Source organism: Corvus moneduloides, chromosome 1 (genome assembly GCF_009650955.1).
Source record: "Corvus moneduloides isolate bCorMon1 chromosome 1, bCorMon1.pri, whole genome shotgun sequence".
Classification (NCBI taxonomy): Eukaryota; Metazoa; Chordata; class Aves; order Passeriformes; family Corvidae; genus Corvus; species Corvus moneduloides.
In genome coordinates this window covers 119,783,436-119,801,374 of record NC_045476.1, presented here as the reverse complement: position 1 = coordinate 119,801,374, position 17,939 = coordinate 119,783,436, and the positions used below count along the sequence as shown (strand labels likewise).

The 17,939-nt window shown below is 41.7% G+C and overlaps 1 protein-coding gene across 2 annotated transcripts in view; it reads right to left on the bottom strand.

Moving 5' to 3' along the window:
• MAPRE2 (microtubule associated protein RP/EB family member 2) overlaps positions 1 to 17,939 on the bottom strand; it is a 99,412-nt gene that overhangs the window by 65,176 nt on the left and 16,297 nt on the right. For both annotated transcript variants that reach the window (XM_032124787.1, XM_032124766.1), the window contains exon 2: positions 7,336 to 7,397. Coding sequence is in view for 1 of the 2 variants with exons in the window: in XM_032124766.1 (XP_031980657.1) it covers positions 7,336 to 7,397 (62 nt within the window). In the remaining variant the exon portion in view is untranslated. The remainder of the gene's footprint in view (positions 1 to 7,335; positions 7,398 to 17,939) is intronic.

Sequence of the window (17,939 nt, the reverse complement as noted above, 5' to 3'; positions counted from 1 at the left end):
ACTGTTAATTAAGCGTCTCTCCTCCCACACCCAGCAAAAAGCCAACATAAACAGTATCACATGCCCTAGCTAATGTGAAAGAAATACAGAGCACATTCATGCCTGACCAGGATCAAAATCACACTGCCTAGTCATTCAGTAGCGTGTGTTTCTGTGATTGCAAACCCCAGCCCGAGAACCCATTGCCCTGCTGCAAAATGAGTTTTCTCAGGACCCTACACTGCACTACAAATCATTCTCTTTCAGAGCCAAGGTGTCTCGTTGCCCATCAAATCAGCAAATGCCAAGAAGTTACACAGAAAGTGGTGTGCTTTTCTGTTTGTATGCAACCTTCCCCCTTCTCCAGATAATTGCTTTTTATCTGGGACATTCATAACATTTAACAAAAACTGATTTCTGTCAGCTTTCCTCATTTTACAAGCACAGAAACGGGCCCTGCTGTTATGACCAGCTTCCTCAAGACACTTACTGTCACAAGTCTGTGCAAGCTTCATCCTCAGCACCACTGTGGTGCATCTCCATCCTTTCTTCCACAGGTTGCTTTCTAATCTTCTCAGTACTTCCAGCTCTGCAGCTAAGCAAATCCAATCCCTCTTCTCCATTGCTATAACTAATGAGTGCCTCCTCCTTTTTATCTCAGGATTTCTTCCACACCTGAGGTTTCTCCATTGTTCCTTCTCCCATTCTTCCCCACTCTTCCTTTGTCAGACATAATCCTTTGTAGGCTTGGGCAATTTCCACTTTCCTTCCTCAGCCACCTGCAGGGGACCTGGGTCAAATTGGTTGCCTTCCCTCAGACAAATCCCCAGCATACTTACTGTCCAGCTAACATACTGTCATTATGTCAGCTAACATACTAACATATGTCATTACGCCTCATTTCAGCCCGGCCAAGAGGAATGGGCTGCAGTACTTGCTTGCTGAGCTGCATGCACCTTCACATGCAGCCACCCCAGGAAGTGACACCTGTATTTAAAGGCTGCATCACAGCCAGGATTCACCACCTCGTGTGACACATTGCTGCCATTAACACACCAAAGAGCCGAAATCCCTGAGGCACCTCAGCACCTGTGAAAAACTAGGTTGCCAAGGATTTGCTTGTGATCTCTAGCTGGAAGAGAAATCAGGGAGTGCCTCCTCTTTGGGCTACAGCAAATACATGTATTGCACACAACATTTTTAAACAGACGTTTGTCTTCCCACAGACAAATAGACTTGTTTCAGCTATTTCAGGCTCCTTCCTGGCCAAATGCAAGCATCTGAGGAATTCTGCTCTTTATTTTCTGAGGATTTCTTACACACATGCTTTTTAAATTGCTGTTAAGAATTTAGACCTGTAACACACTTCTAAAGTAATAGCTTCTGTTTGCAAGTACTAGAGCATTTGGGAGCAAGAAAGTGTTCTGTGAGTATAATTTAATTGCTACTTAACACAATACCCTTACTAATCTGAAAGTTTTCGTTTTCTCACTTATTGATGGAAAACAGACTCTTTCCCCTGGCAAGTCAATGCTCATTATCATCTTAGTGTTTATGCTAAGCCTTTATGAATAAAATAGCTTTCAAATGCAGAGGAAAAATAATTTTCATAGACAGCTTTAATCATGTTACACTTATATTAGTAGTCTGAATTGAAAAAAAATTAGAATACTTGAAAACTGTGTCACGAAAATTATGTTGCTGACAGACATTCCCTAAGAGGACTTTTGGAGCTTGACCTATTAGACTAAGTTTCCATTAATACTTTGAGCACTTTATTAACCTAGTGCTGCAAGTGCTTTATTTAGATGCTGGGACCCTACAGAAGGCTTACATAGCAATTTCTGAAACCCTGAAATTTCAAATTACCCAAAAAATGTTAAGAGTTAAAGCTAGCTGGGAGAAAGCTCCTGCTGGTCTGCTTTAGTGGAAGATGCATCTGTTGAGAGCAACACACAGAAATATTGGGGGTTTGGGTAGGAGAAATAAAGAAGCAAGAAAATTTTTAAACAGTGTACAACAGTAAATTTCCCTCATGAAGTCAAATCAACAACTTTTTAAAAAACCACACATAGAAATTAAATTAACAGTACCACAACTGCTGCCACAAATTTGTGGATCAGGTGGGATACCAGCAGAAGTAATACTGTGACTATATTTTATTTGAATGTAGGGAAGAAATGAAATATAATGTAAAGCTCATGCCCCTACTCTAAAATAGAGGGAGGGCCATTAAAAATGTACAGGTCTCCATTCTGAGCAGACAAGAGCATACAGAAAGTGCATGATCCCACTGAAAAGATAAACAGCTGGATTTACTTGCTTCCATTAACCAATGACCCACTTGTCAAACATAAGCTGTAGATTTAAAAGAGTGATTATGTGAAGCCTCTTACATTACACAAAAACGATCATAGCTATGAAATCAGATCAAGTCTGAAAATACTTGAGCACAGTCAATATTGTTCTTTTATACAGACACAAGAGAGGAATTAGTTATTTGTTTAAAAACCTACAACATGATGTAAGGGTAGTTTCCCCGTAGTGCTGTTCAGAAGGCGTTTATCCCACACATCCCGCTCAGGTCATTAGTGCTGTGCGCCAAATCCAGACCTTTTGTAAGAGGATGAAGCTCTAATGGAAGCCACTGCATAAACCTGAATATGGGGGCTCTGCCAGCTTCCTTCTATGAGGAACGGGTACTGATGAGACTTAAAACTGCTGCTCCCCACAATAAGTGGTACCCATGACATGTACCTGGCCTGTCTCATCCCTCAGAGAGGATTTTTAACACGGGTGCCAACTGTGCACACTTTGGTGGCAGATCTCCAGCTGAGGCTTTTAAGGCTCAAGCCAGATGCCACTGACTTTGCCCCTGTGCCCCCTTGCACCTCCCACCAAATGCCTGTTTCTGTGCCTGCTCCAGGCTCAAGTAGGAGCAGACATGCAAGATGCTACCGGTGATTACAACATTTGGATTTGAGTGCAACAAATTACTAGGTCCCAAGACCTGAAAACCTCTAATTTTGCCACCTTGTATTGTAACACAATAGCATTGTCCACAACAGTGGCCTTCTCATACTTGACCTAGTGCTAAACAAGTGTCTAAGAAGGTCGAAGAAGCCACTATTACAAGGAACAATTCTACTGTAAGAACAACTTAAATGTTGCTTCCACCTGACCTCATTAGTGTGCTGTGCATCACCAGTGACTCCTACTTTGCTCTGACTCAGTATATAGAGTGATTTTCTGCAAGCTGCAGATCATGGAGCAACTGAACTGTATAAGCATCCAAGCAGTCAGCTAATGAAAACCAAAGTTTCCAGCTCCACTGATTGCAGAGAAATATTAAAAAATGCTGATACTTGGAGCCTCTCCACCTCTGGATTTTACTCTGCTGCTGGAGGCCCTGAGCACCACAGCTCAGTATCCCAATGCCTGCTGTGCAGATGCAGGCTTTAGCAGCAGCATGGGAAGAGAGGCCAGGAAAGCTCCCTGGTGCCTACCACAGGACAGGGGCACATGCAAGATTATATTTATAAAATCTAGAAACTGCTTTGAAAAATCACACAGTTATTTTTATAGCATCTACATGCACTATAAATACTTGATATATCTGACAAGGATTACTATTTTCCAAGGTCCTAGATTTTATGGTTTCTTTTTCTGCTGGAGCAAAACTCAATCATTACTTGAATCATCCTTTAATGAACATTCTCCAGCTTCTAAATGAAGCACCATTGATAGGCAAGATGCAGAAGACAATAAAAGATGACTAGAAACAAGGGTATATTTTTTAATATATATTATTTTATATTATCATGGCTTCAGCAGTCCTGGCATTAAGTGGCACCATTTTGTAACCTCTGAACAGCCACATTGTATATAAAATAATAATAATAATAATAATAATAAAAGGCTTCTAACACTTCGAGTACAAAAGGTACTAGTGGCAAGAAAACAGTGCCTTTTCCTCATTACAGTAGAAAATGAGGTTTCTATTTAATAAAAACCCCAACCACAAGGCTATGTGTTTTTGTAACTGTAAATGTATGTCAGTGCTGTTGACAGCTTCTGCGTTGGAAAGGATCTCATTAACTCTGAACAAAACCACACGTTATCTTTTTGAAAAGCACAGTTACGTTCCTGATGAATCATCAGCTGCTTTGCTGAGCTCCTGTGGGATAATTTTTGGTATCGGGTACTGGAAAAATAAATATCACCCCAAAGTTCAGAATATTTTCAGACAGCACCATAAAAGGCTATCCAAGCTACCCAGTTCCTAAGTTAAGAAGGGAATGGAGCTGGTGAGCGCACAGCCATAAGCAAACATTCCATTTGGTTAACTTTGCTCCCTCAGGTTCAGGCTTTAGGGCTCTGGTTTTCTCATGTTGGATCTAAACCAGCTATAAACCATCTGTGTTCTGCGCAGGACTGACTCCCAAACAGATGTCCTCCACTGCATTTTGCGGGACTTTATGGTGTTGCCACAGAATGACCATGCTTTAAAAGCACTCCGCTCAGCCCACCTACTTCCCACTTCTTCAGTCTTTTGGCTGAAGTTGCAAGGCATCCCTTAGGAAAGTCGGGTCTTCTTTGGTGGACATTGTGGGAACCAGTTGGGGGAAACAAGCAGCAGGGGACTGAGGGGGAAACAAAGTGCTCTCATCTAGAAATAGTGTTTCTTCTGTACCAGTGCTGGTGCTGGGAGATAAGGAGAAAGAAGTGAGAGGAAGCAATTCTTTAGTCTGCTGGTTTGGTAAGTACATGCACCTTTACCATGAACAGCCAGAGAATATTTATGTCTGCAGGGAAGAAAAAAGCTCGTAATGGCCTTTGTTCAGATCTCCCCTGAACACTTCATGAATTAGTACTTCATCATACCAACATACTTTATATACACGTGTACATATATAAATATATGGACACACTTTTAAGGTATTTTCTTTCTCTTCACCTATCCCAAAATAACTGAAATCTAATGAGTAATTCCTGAGCTAATGTTCCAGTAGAAACCAGCCTTGCTTTCTAATGTTAGGACGTATTGTAATTGCTTTGGTGATAATGCATCAATCAAGGAATTGCTACTGCCAAAAGGCCCCATCTGCATGTCGCACATGAGAGCACCTAATACAAGAACTGTAAAACTCCTTGGATATTCCAATATCCATCCCTCATGTTGTTGTCCATATAACTTAACTCCATGGAAAAATATACCCATTTGTCAGGCTCAAAGCCACTGAAACCTGACCAGAAGGTTTCCTGTGCAAAGACTAGTATATAATAACATGTTACATGGATTTGGAATTGTAATAGCTCAGCTAATTCTATAGCAGTGTAATGAATCTCTGGTCTTAGAAGGCTGATAAATAGATCTTCATTTGGATATATAGTAGGCCATAAGGACTAAAGGATTTGAAAAGGAAAGGCTAAACAGTGAGCAGCAATCCGTTGGGAATACACTGGAAAACCGTCTGTTGCTTCACAGAAAGGGTTACACGTTGCAGGAAATCTGCACATGTCAGATAAGTTTCTGTTAGACAGGTAGGACGCAGTCTGCTTTTATAAATGTCCACTTGGTGGTTGTGCACTATCTCCATGCTCACAGTTTTCTTTAGACTTCCTGTTGTTTCCAAGTACTTGTGACAATGCCAGTATAACCACAGTGACGAAGCCTGACTTTAAGCAGCAGCATCTACTCCATGCCAGAGCGGAAAGCAACAGATGAAAGGCTCTGTGGCTCAGCACAGGGCATTGTCCTGCTGCACTTCCATCCGCAACACCTTCCCGGGAAGGGTTGCATCCACGGGGGAGGACATTACATTTTCCTAGTTCTTGCTCTGAGATGCCTCCTGTAGTCTAGATTTATTGCTTCGTCCTTGAGGCATATGAGCCACTTTTGACTAAATTATAGGCTGATTGTCCTGAGAGTCATCAAATACACTTGAGCCCCGCATGTCTGCTAATTGCTGTCGAAGTTACCCTTCCAATCTGGTGAATCTGGACTATATGATTCCTTGTTTAACTGTCCCTCTCCTACTTACCTATGTCTGTGCTGGTGAACAATTGCTGGTGGCAATTCTTGTATTTACCATAGAACTTATCCTGAATAATTTCTCACACCTATCAGGTATCTAGAGAAACCTTTCTGCAAACATATTTAAGTTTTCTTTTTTTTTTTTGGCAGGGCATTACATAACCTGGAGCAACCCTCCTAGTTTCACAGTAAAGCTAGTCTTTTCACTTTTAGCTGTGAAGCACGAAGAAAGTATCACTGCAAACTGAGCTGCCTCCTACATCCAAAGTTAGCATTTATTTACACACTGTAACAGCTTTGCAAGCATTAGCTAAAATGCAGCAGTATGTTTTGAAAATGAAAGTTCTTCATTACACAGGCTGAGCATCATTTCAGTGCCATGCATGTGTTTATTACTAGCTGTGAATAAAGAAACCCCATGCTACTGCAAACCACTAATGCTGCAGCACATTCCTTCCAAGGGAAAGGGAAGGAATGGTATCCAGCACAGTATGGTGAGCACTGCCAATGGTGAACCCGTTCAAACAAGAGGTTTAGTACCAGGTATCCTATGCTCCATTTTGGCAACACTGGCATTTCTTGTTTAACAGCACAGAGGCAGCAGCAATGGTACAAGGGCAGCAAGTGATGGCAACCGCAGGAAGCAGGGATCTGTTCAGGGCACATCCCTTCTGAAGGCTTTCTAAACATTGCCACCTTGTGGGCTTCCTGTCTGATATCACCGGTCCTTCCACTTTCCCAAGGTGACTTCCCGAGCAGATTTCACAGATGCCAAGCTGGAGGCTGGATGGTTGAAGTTAAAATCCCATCGCTGGGGATTAAAAAAGGGACAGCACCTTACGAGTTCTATGTGGCATTAATTACTAACTCCATACACATGCTTCATGTAATTTGCTTTTCTTCCACTTAACATTATGATGGCAGCACTAATAAAGTGCAGAAGAGCTAACATTTAACAAAACAAAAGCAAGGAAAGATACAATTTCTCGAATCTCCCAAGCAGAAGGGAGACATCAGATTCATTGTCCACCTCTAGGTTTTTTTTTTTTAAGTTCCTTTCTGTCACCATTCCCTTCTTACTCCAGTCAAAACCCCTCCCCCCAAATTACTTACTATATTTATTATAAAATTATTTATTATAAGATGTCTGTGGCCTCTCACTTAGCTTTCATCAGTTTTGTCTCATGACTGTTACATAGTCAAAGATGATGGAGAGGAATATCACTTGTTATTGATACCAAACTTACTTAACTACTGCCTTACAGCCATCAAACACAAGTTCTTAGGTAAAAAAACCACAAATGCACAAACATACTTACTTTGGGCATCCAAACACTTTCCCTGGTTGCCGGCTTGAATTGTTCCTTGCAGCAATTTGGCACTGAAAAGAAAACATGAAACCTTTAGTTCAACCACCAAATAGGAGGGGGGGAAAAAAAAGATTCACTGGATGGTCTTTGTTTGCATTGGTTGAGCAGTGATGCTGTAGTCGTATGCTGAAAATTGAAATGAGTAGAAATTCTTCATTACAATGCCCCAATTCAGCTGTGTTCACAATGGCTCAGTGTCTAACACATCTGCACAACAATCAGATGCCCCCCGATAGAGTAGCAGGTCTATGAGCTCCCTTATGCAGTACTGCATTTAGAGTTTATTCATGATTTCCAGGCACACTGGTCTTTCTTCATCCAAGCAGGCTTCCTCCGAGCACAGGCAATCAGTTATGACTGTTGTGTCATGCAACTGGAGCCTTGCTGCACTTGCCTAAACAGCTTTTCAGAGGAAAAAAAAAAATCTGCCATTGAGAAGCACAGTAACTGTTATCCAGGAAAGCCCGTGTCTTTGCCAACACAGCACAAAAACGCTGGCAGTTCTTTGAAGTGTCTCACTAAACAATGAAATCGTGGTGCTGCCCCCTTGTAGCAGCCACATTAAGGCCCATTCCCTTCTGTGCTCCTACATGGAATTGCCTATGAATGCTAAATTTGTCCTCACATCCATTCTCTCAAGTGGTACATTACAGACTACAGAAACATAAGATGGAGCAACCGTATATGGGTTTCAGTTTGTGCCTTGAATTACATACTATGGTTACGTGGCTAAGTTTCTTAATTCAACTCCTCAGTCAGCAGGAAATATCATTCCTAGCAGGTAAATAATGGTTTACAGTCAGACCAGGGCTCTGGTTATTGCTTGTTTTGCATTCCTAGTCAACTAGTTGAGACAGCCCAGCAGGGAGGAGTATTCCAAAGACACCTATCTCTGTGTAACAGCACGGAACTACACCAAATAGGATCCCAGGAGTACTCAGACTGCATCAGGGACCAAGGGATGCAAGAAGCTACCACAGGTGAATTTATATTCATCAAAACCCCTGTTTCAAGAGGAGGAAAACATAAAGCAATTCTCACTATAATTCATTATCATCTGGAAAAGGTAAACAGACCTTTAAAGATGGCTTGTCTAAAGGGCTGGATCCCAGCTCCAGAAGCTGTGACTCATCCTGGCAGAGAACTTACGAAGGCTGCTAGCAAACTGGAAGGCTGAAGCTACCTTAAAGCCAAACCAGAATGGGAATTAACTATTAAACATGTTATTGTTTCACTTCTTTGAATCTCTCCAAGCCTCTTAAGCTTTAGTTTTCAATGTACTCTTTTTCCTCCATTTGTTTAATGTGGAAAGTGATTCCAGCACAGCTGACAAACCTCAGGCATCCTATTGGCAAAGGAACAGCAAATCCATCATGGTATGTTGGCTTTTGCTCAAGTAGTGCCCCTCTGAACTGAGATCTGACAGCACTACTCCAACAAGAGTGTCCCGTCCTTACAAGTTGCGACAATGGTTAGAAGAAGACATCTCTCGCCAGAAGGTGTTGACCAGCACTTCTAACAGGCAGCAGCAGTGGAGAGACACAGTGATTCCGTTAGAAATATGACACTTAATTTACTCATGGAATGTTTTCCTAGCTATACTTTCTGAAGAGTGTGGTATTTATGGCATATTGAAGACAGAGGTAGCTAACTTCATCGTCTTCAGTATGTAGACGTCAGTTTGAGAGGGATTTGAGTAACACCACCATACTGAACTTCACTCATAGTCTCAAATAAAAAAATCCTCATAGCACAGGATCCTAAAACTTGGAAGCTGATTCTGCTGATGCTTGCACAGGTCAGGCCAAAGAGGTACATCTCAGCAGCAGCTCCTGCCTTTTTGCCTTCAAACCTGAGCTGCAGGGAGCAGTGCGATCGCTGTGGCCAGATGAGATAATTGGCACTTGCTGCTGTGTGCAGCAGCACTGCCAGGTCTCCACCTGCTCCGTAAGCCACGCCAACACCTCAACCCGTCCTGCTGGCTTGAGATGCCGCAGCAGCACCCAGGCAAGGGAGCGGCAGGAAACAGTGGATCATTAGGGTGGAATTTAATTTAGGTGGACAAAGGAATGCAGTAGAGGTCTTAGTGGGTGTGAGGAAGGTAAGGATGGAGAGCTGGAGTCTCCTTTAAAAGGGTGGAGGGATAAAGATGTACAATGAAGACAAAGAGAAAAGGATTCCACATCCTTCTACTTCATAGCAGGCCATGCACCGCTCTCAGCTGCAGACACTGGCATCACATCACCACCCTACGTAAGCCAGCAAGCACAATTCAATTCCTCAAAACTCCTCAACACACACAGGCTGAACTGATTCTAAAATAGGTTCCCATCTCCTAAAAAGTCACCTTCCAAGACACCTAAAGAAATTCCTTCTTCCACATTGAAAAACCTAGGAAAAAGAGGATGAAGCTGTAGAGGATCAGGAAAATGGGAAAGACCTTAGGATACAGAAAAAAAAAAAATTAAGAGCAATTTAAAGAGTAGTTTCAGAAAATCCTGTGCAGTAAAACAGACAAAAACAACTATGTTTTTCTTCTTTCAGGACAGAAACTTATGATTTGTTCAATGTTGTAATGCAAGTATTTGCAGCTATGTGTGAAGTTACACATAGCAGGAAGTTCCCTATATTGGACTATCCATTTCCCTGACGAGTGAATTACACTGGGGGAAAACAGATCAATGTTTATCATAAAATGCTTTTGAGTTTAGCTGTTATTAATAGAATTGAGTAGCTTTTATTAGTAGCCAATGACTGTTCACGTAGTGCATTCAGTTCTCCCCCTCCCACAACCCCTTGTGTCATCCCGCTACAGCTACAGTCGGGAAGTGAAACCCAGGCGAGTGGGGTAGGACTAGTGGGCCACTGGCTTCCAAAGGGTCTCTCAGGGGTCCCTTCCCTTGCTTCACCAGCTGTGTACACAGCTCTGTAGCCTACATTTGCCACTTTTTCAGATGCTGCTGGGTTACATATTCTGATTGATACTAATGAGTGCTAGTGGAGGCCTCAGGCAGCTTTGGCAAACTTTTACGGTTCAGAGTTTATGGAATCTTGGGGTGTCCAGTGGATTCAGCCAGACTCCTGCTCTCCAGGGCTTACGTGGTCTCTGGAGGCTTTCACTTGCTCCCTCTCAGCATATACTTTTCCTCCCTGTGCACAACAGCTATTGCTGCATCCACAATGCTGAACCTACTGACACAAACTGACGCAGAAGGGGCTTCTATAATAATAGCCCTTGAAATGCTGTAAAGCATTACATTTAATTTGAATGAATATTGACCAAAAACAAATCCCAAATCAAAACAAAAACCACCCCAAACAAAACAAGAATTGGGCAAGAAGGATATGAGAATGCAAGTAGAAAGCAAAGCAATTAAATGGAAGAAGAAAGTACAGCAGAGAATCTGTAATAAACAAGGAACAACAGCGTCTAGAAGCACATCCTACAATCGTAATATGAAAAGTAGTACCCATTGTTGTTAGTTTGAAGGACCAAGGAGGAAAAGTTAGGACAGAATGTAATTAAACTCATTTAAATCTAATGTCTTCTAGTTCAAAACTTTGTCTCCAGAAACTGTGTTTCCCCTGTGGGCACTGAGCCCTGTCTTCTGCTACTGTCTCTCTGTGTACTGGATGCTTTCTTCCACACTGCACAGATCTGTTTTCCTCCCCCTGCCAAAGACTGGAAATGCAATGTTGCATGAAAGCAATTTGTAATATAGGCTGACAGTCACTGATTATTGCCTCAAATATCCTCAGCAGTTACAGAAAAAAACTTCAAAACCAACTTATTTGTAGCAACTGAAAGAATTTAAGCAACCCCATGTGGCTGCTATCCAGCCATTTACTGAGTGGAGAATAGCTTGACAAATTACAGAAATGGACAAACTCAGAGTGTAAATCAGAAAACCATGTATATCACTATTTACATATGCTTTCCTGTTGAAAAGATGAACAAAACCATTAATTTTAAGGTTTCCAGTGTCAAAGGAAAGAACGACTGTTTTTATGAACTGTGCATGAATCACAAAAACCAAAATAAAAATCCCCATCTATTCACAGTTTGGCAGATTTCTCAACTTGCTGGTAACTAACAGCCCAGCCCTACGCTGTCTCACTGTTCCTGAGTAATTCCTCTGCGTCCACTCAGGACTCGGCTCTGCGGCACTACAGAGAAGGCACAAAGGCAAAGACCCAAAGCAAAGAAGTCATGAAATAGAGCTGAGTTTAATACTGTCTCCAGCTGCAAAACTACAAGAAACCTAGTCTGACCCAGAGTGCTTCACAAGGAAGGCAGTCGCAGAAGATGTGAGATACTGGTACCGAGCACTTCCCACCTCTTCTCCTTTTCCGATTTCAAACATGGATTTGTCCCAGTGGTTCTGCTTCTCTCCAGTGCTCCGATTTCAAGTCATCTACTGGCATGAAAAAGGTCCTAGAGATTTCTTATAAGACTCCGTTCTCTCCCTTTCATTTACAAAGCAAATAAACTTTTTTTGGTCATTTACATATAAAGTAAATCCAAGCATGTCCTACTTAGCAACTTTGTAGGAAAGAACATGCATCCTTTCTCAGGAAGACTTCTACTCTGTTTGGGAAGCCTTTAGATTTTTCTCCCTATAGAGCAGTAAACCAATTTGTGTCATTTCTGCTGTCCTCTCCTGTCCCCCGTCAACTTCTTGTAAAGGGGAATTTCTATGACACTGCTGGGTTCAAAGCTGCAGCCAACTGCAGTGTGACACTTACATTCTTGCAGCAGCCTACCTGTCCTCCTCCTATTCACAAATACCTTCACTCCCTTCCTGCCCAGTAACTCTGAGATGCAGTAATTATCTTCCAACCTGGAAAGGGTAACAGAGCTCAGTTTGTGTGATTTTACTTAGGTAGTGTGACAGATTTGGCAAACCCTTTTTTTTTGCATGACAAGCAATGCCAAACCAGTTTATCAAGCAGTAGGTGGCAGACCTAATAGGGTGACCAGATGAGACTGCATATTTATCGTTCTTTGTATTTAGCAGCAGGCTGCCACATCTCGCTCATCTCCAAAAAAAAGCTTCTCTTTGCTCCATTTGGAGAAAAAGAATCTTGCTTCAATTATTTGAGGCATCCTTTTCTTTAAAATTTAGTTCAGAGTCATTGATGTCTGCATCTCAATTTCTATCACACAACTAAAAGTCTGTGTCCCACTTGCCACTGTCAGTGCCTGTGTCTGTTGACTTCTACATCCAACACACCAATTTTGTTTGGTGCCTGTCTGCAGATAGCACACTGGATTGCAGTTTGCTATGATGCACTTCTGTATGTACTCATCTATTATATTTTGGGCTTTTTTTCTGGTAGGCATTATATCATCTTAAAGAAAGCACTTGGTTTAAAAATAACTAGAGTTGATCAGGTTTCTGCTTAGTTTCATGCACTAGAATCATTTAACACATTTCTTTTAAATACTTCCTTATAAACAAAGTTATGCTGTGATGATGCATGTTTTATAGTGAGGCAAGAAAAGCCAGCATTGACTAAGGTTTCCCATTATGAAGAATTTGGCAATAATATTGCCTTAAGGCATACCAGCCCTTACTGTTTGCTCCTTATTTATTTCTCTGGGCTGCCCTGCAGTTTTGCTAGAACTCTGAATCCCATCCACTCTGAAGCAGAAGCAAAAAGGGATCTAATTTCAAGGTCACCCCCTTTTTTTTTTTTTTTTTTTTATTTTTAAGATTTAGAAAAGTAAATCTGGGACAGTTGCTGGTTTTTACAGTACACAGCAAGGCCCCATCAACACTTGGGTTGTCACAACTGGGAGGACAGGATCTCTCTCACTGGCTGGTATTGCTGGCCAGAAACAGACATAGGGAACAACTCCACTGAGTGGGATGGAATATCAAGCTTTAAAAGCAGACACAGAGTCCTCAGATATGGTCTAAAGACCAGAGGATACACAGACCTAAGGCAGAACACACATCAACTTTCCCCTGTTCAATATGGAAGGAGCAAGAGACACATGGAAGACAGCTAGCAGCAACTGCTCTGGTCCAGGTCAACTCACCACCAGTCTCCAGATGTATCCTCTCCTATACTCAGTTTTAGGCTTCATTTTGTAGCTGAATCTTATAGACTAATCATCATCTTAGAATTAAAAAGAAGGTTCAAGGGAAAAGCATTAAAATATACATTCAAAAGTAAAAAAAAAAAAACAAACCACCAACAAAAAAAACCCCTTTGTATTCTGACCTGAGCTATTTTCTGAAGTTCTTTTAAAACAGCAAATCCTGAAGTTAACATGAAGAGTTCTGATGGCATAATAATATGCTGAATTACCGAAGCTGACATTCTTTGAAAATAAGCCTGCTGAACAAGCACAGTAGGAAGTGCCCATAGATAACTTCCATAGGGATGTTATGCAGTGTCTGGGGAATTCTCAAAATTGCTTCAGGGATATAAAATGTACCAACTTCAGGAAAACATTTAGAAGAGCAAGCTGGTTTACAAGACAGATATTTTAACTCAAAAAGTAACTTAAATGAAAGTGGCACTCTTCACTGTAAGCCTTACACCTCCAGACATGCCTGAGAAAAATGCAGGTAGCTCAGTTCAGGTGCCTGAGATTAAATGGGCTGAATCCCCCACTATTGTGAGATTAGTTTTTCAGATCTCTCTTTACAGTGAGTGAAGAAAATTCAGCACATCAGAGAACATTCAGCAAAAATCATTTAGATGGCTAGACAGAGGGGGAATAAATGCTCCTACCAACTCTGTTTTAACCTAGTGCTTTACTATAAGCACTTTGCCTACAAATTGCTTAGACTTACAAACTGGTGGTCTTTGCTAAGTTACAGAATTCAGTAACTTCCTTTAAAAAGTAAAAAAGTTCTCCAAAACAGTGCAAGATTCACAACCTATGCCTATTTGAGACCAGGAAAGACGTGAGGACAGGTCTGGAAAGCAAGTATGCAAATTCTTGCCCCAGGGAAGGAATGACCTTGCTGGGTACCAGCCAGCTGGAGACAAACTTCAGAGAAAAAAAATACCTGGGGGTCTCAGTGGACAACAAGTTGAAAAAAACTCAGCAGAATGTTCTTGCAGAAAAGGAGGGGAACTCTACACCGAGCTCTAGGCTTGCAGATCCAGGGCAGTAATTACTGCATTCAGGGCTTGCGAAAGCGCGGTACTTGTGTACTGGGGAGCCACAAACCAGTAAGAGACATGCTGGAGCCCAGTCTACCATACCAAGATAGGTAAGGAGATGGAGTGTACGATGCAGGAGAGGCTGAGAGAGTTGGGTTTGTTCAGCCTGAAGATGAGAAGGTTTAAGGTGTGTGGGGGATGTACGACTGCAGCCCTCAGCTACTTACGGGGAGGGTGTAGAGAAGATGGAGCCAGGATCTTCTCACAGGCACACGGACATAGCAAGAGGCAACAGACAAGTTTCAACAGGGAATATCCTGATTGCACGTTAGGAAAAGTGTTTTCATCATTAGAGTGGTTGAACATTGGGTCTAGTGAGGCTGGAAAATCTGAATGTTTGAGATACTCAGAACTCAAAAAGTTCCTGAGCAACTTGACCTGTTCAGGATAGCTTTGAACAGGAATGGACAAGATTATCTCTTTCAACCAGTATCATCCAGTGATTCCATGTAGAAGTAGCATCACTGCAGGCTACTTGTTGCCTGCCTGCCTTACCCAGGAAAGAGAGCCCTAGTTAGGTTCTGAACTGCCATCTCAGCCCTTTTAACAGTTCTGGCATCCTTCCCTGCTGTAAATTGCTGAACAGAAAAAGGGAACTAACTCAAAGATGTAAAGATAGATTCCAGTATCTGTGGCAATAGTTAAAGCAGTTCAAGTCTTGGAACTTGGTTTTTATTTTGGTCCTTAGAAATCTAAACATATATAGTATATAAATAAATTTATAATAAATAATATTTAATACATAAATCTAAATTCAAAAGTTTTTCTCTTTACAGCACTGGTGAAGCAGGTAAGAGTTCTTGGATTCCTGTCTTGTGTGAGCAGAATGGATTACCTGCAGTCAATTATGTATGTGCAAACCTATGAAGGCTTTAAGGCTACAATTTGTAGAAATGTCCTGTGAACTTCTGATAAGGTGCTCATGTGATGGCTGATGGGACATTGAAGGGTGTAGCATCACATCATTTGACCTGCACAGATCATCGCAGGTACTCCCAGAAACCAAAGAAGTCTCTCCTTTTCATCTAATCAATCCCAACCATCCGGTTTTCCTAGGTGGAATGCAAAAGTCACTTTTCCATAGATCCACAGTGTGACAATCATCCCTGGGTTCCCATCTCTGCTGAAAGGACCATGTTAATCTTTTACACTACTTAATCAGTGGAGAAAGGTGAGCAGGGGGTCGCAGTGATATAGTCACAACCTGGTGATCATGAAACTCTGCAGGAGCATGTTTTAAGTCTTCTCCAAGCTGCCGAGGGGCAGATCCCCTTTAGTATCCCATGTTTTGAGTCAATCCTTCAGCCCTCCTTGTCTACAAGGTGGAGGAACGGCCCACCGACACTTCACACTCTTCCACACATATTTTGACTAAAAGCAAGTGGCGAATCTGGGGATTTGATAGGATTGGATCTCTTGGGGGAGCAGGCAGAGAAATACAACCTGGTATTTATTCATGTTTCAAAGCAGTGAGTACCGATTTGCTTACCCTACCCAGGTGCAGTACCTCTTATCACTAAGAGAAGCAGAACTTCACAGACAAATATAACAGCTACCTATATTCTCAGTTACAACCAGAAACCTGCACTTGCAAAAGGTCTGTCAGAAACTGGGGGCCTCCCGCCTGCAAAATGGGAAAACTAAAATACACTGAAGCTTGAGGACACTTGCATGGTGGTCATGATCCCACACAAGTAATTAGAGCTAAAACTGCAAACCTGTATATTTGACAAAGAGAGCACGGAACCAACCCAGCTTTTTTGGGATCTTGAGTGTATGTAGAGCTGGAAGTTTCCCCATTGAGGGAAACTAAAAAAAGCCATGCAGAAGTTCTTCAGGGCAGGACTGTATATGAAAACTGCATAAATACCTTTTACTCCTTCAGTTACAATAGCATTGCTACCTGATCACAGCTTGTGAACTTCAAGTTCAAGGAAAAATATTCCAGTTTGTGAGATAAGAGTGACAGCTTGTTGCTTTATTTAAGTACTCCATGATACTACACAATAAAGCAAGTCATATGGGAGGGAGTTCAAAAGATGGGTTGCTAAGCCTCAACCCCTCAAGTTAATATTGCTTTGTTCTGAAAGGATAGCCTGCATTTGAATTCTACCGTATCAGAAATTTTTGGGCTGCAATATTTCCTCCAAGAAGCTGCAGTACAAAGCTCACATGAATTACCAATTCTTTATGTTGTTCTGCAGACAAGTGCCACAGAACACAGTGGACCAGCCCACTAACATGAACACATGTGCATCACTTATTCATAAGAAGAAAACCTAATTTGGAAGTTTTCAAGTTATTTTACAGTATCAGGTTGAATTTAAACTTCCACAACAATCTGCTCTGCAAAGCTTTTCCTTCAAGCACACTGTGTAAGCACTGATTTGGAAGAGCACTAAACTAATTTCAATAGTGTACACAATTTAAGTGTAGACACTTCTCTCACTGCCTTTCCCAGACACTTACACTTTTTGTTTGCTGGCCAAACCAATCAAGAAAAGTCATCACTTAACTGAAAAAACAGCTACTTTGGATTGACTGGTCATTTACATACACACTTATTTCCCTTATAGACTTACACAAGAGCCAATTTTTCACATTTAGAAGACAAAGCCTTTTAGCAGTTTTGGTGTTTGGGAGGGTTTGGTTTTGTTTGTATCCTTCTTTCATAAACCTGTCAGTACAGCAGACTCTGTGCAGAATAACAAGTCTTACTGTTTTTACTCCGGCACATGCAATCTGCCCTCAAGAACCCAGCCCCTGTTAATGTTGCAGATAAGCTCTCTTCAAACTGTGCCACTTGCTGTAGCAGCAGCCTCCCAGTAGCTGTTTTTCTTTGGAATGACCAGAGTGTCCTTCAGATGAGCCTGAAAGAACAATTGGCACATCTCCTGTCTTGCATAAACTCACACTCTTCGCATCAAAGGCTCCTGAGATGGCAACTATCAGATATTTTCAGGCATGACTGCTTTAGTAAACAGTGCTAGATATAAAACACATGTACAAAAGCATTTTTGGGGCTCTAAATAAAACTTGTGAAAACACAGTCCTTATTTCCCAGGCATGAACTCATTTAACAAAGCCTTTGTGTTTTCATCAAGATTAGTCAGCTGTTGGAAGTCCCCATAACAAGATATTACTGAACTGAACATGCCCAAGGTGAATCAAGGTAGTAACTTGTGGAACAAATGAGCAGTTGCATAGTGCCTGCAGCTGAAGCATCCACCATCAGCTGAAAGCAGGTCTGTCTCTCCCAAGCCACCGAGCAGTTTTACGTATACTGGTGGCGTAAGTCCAATTTTTCTCCCTTTTTGGTAGTCAGATTACTTATTAACTCACACAGCAAAAATCCGAGATTCAACCTA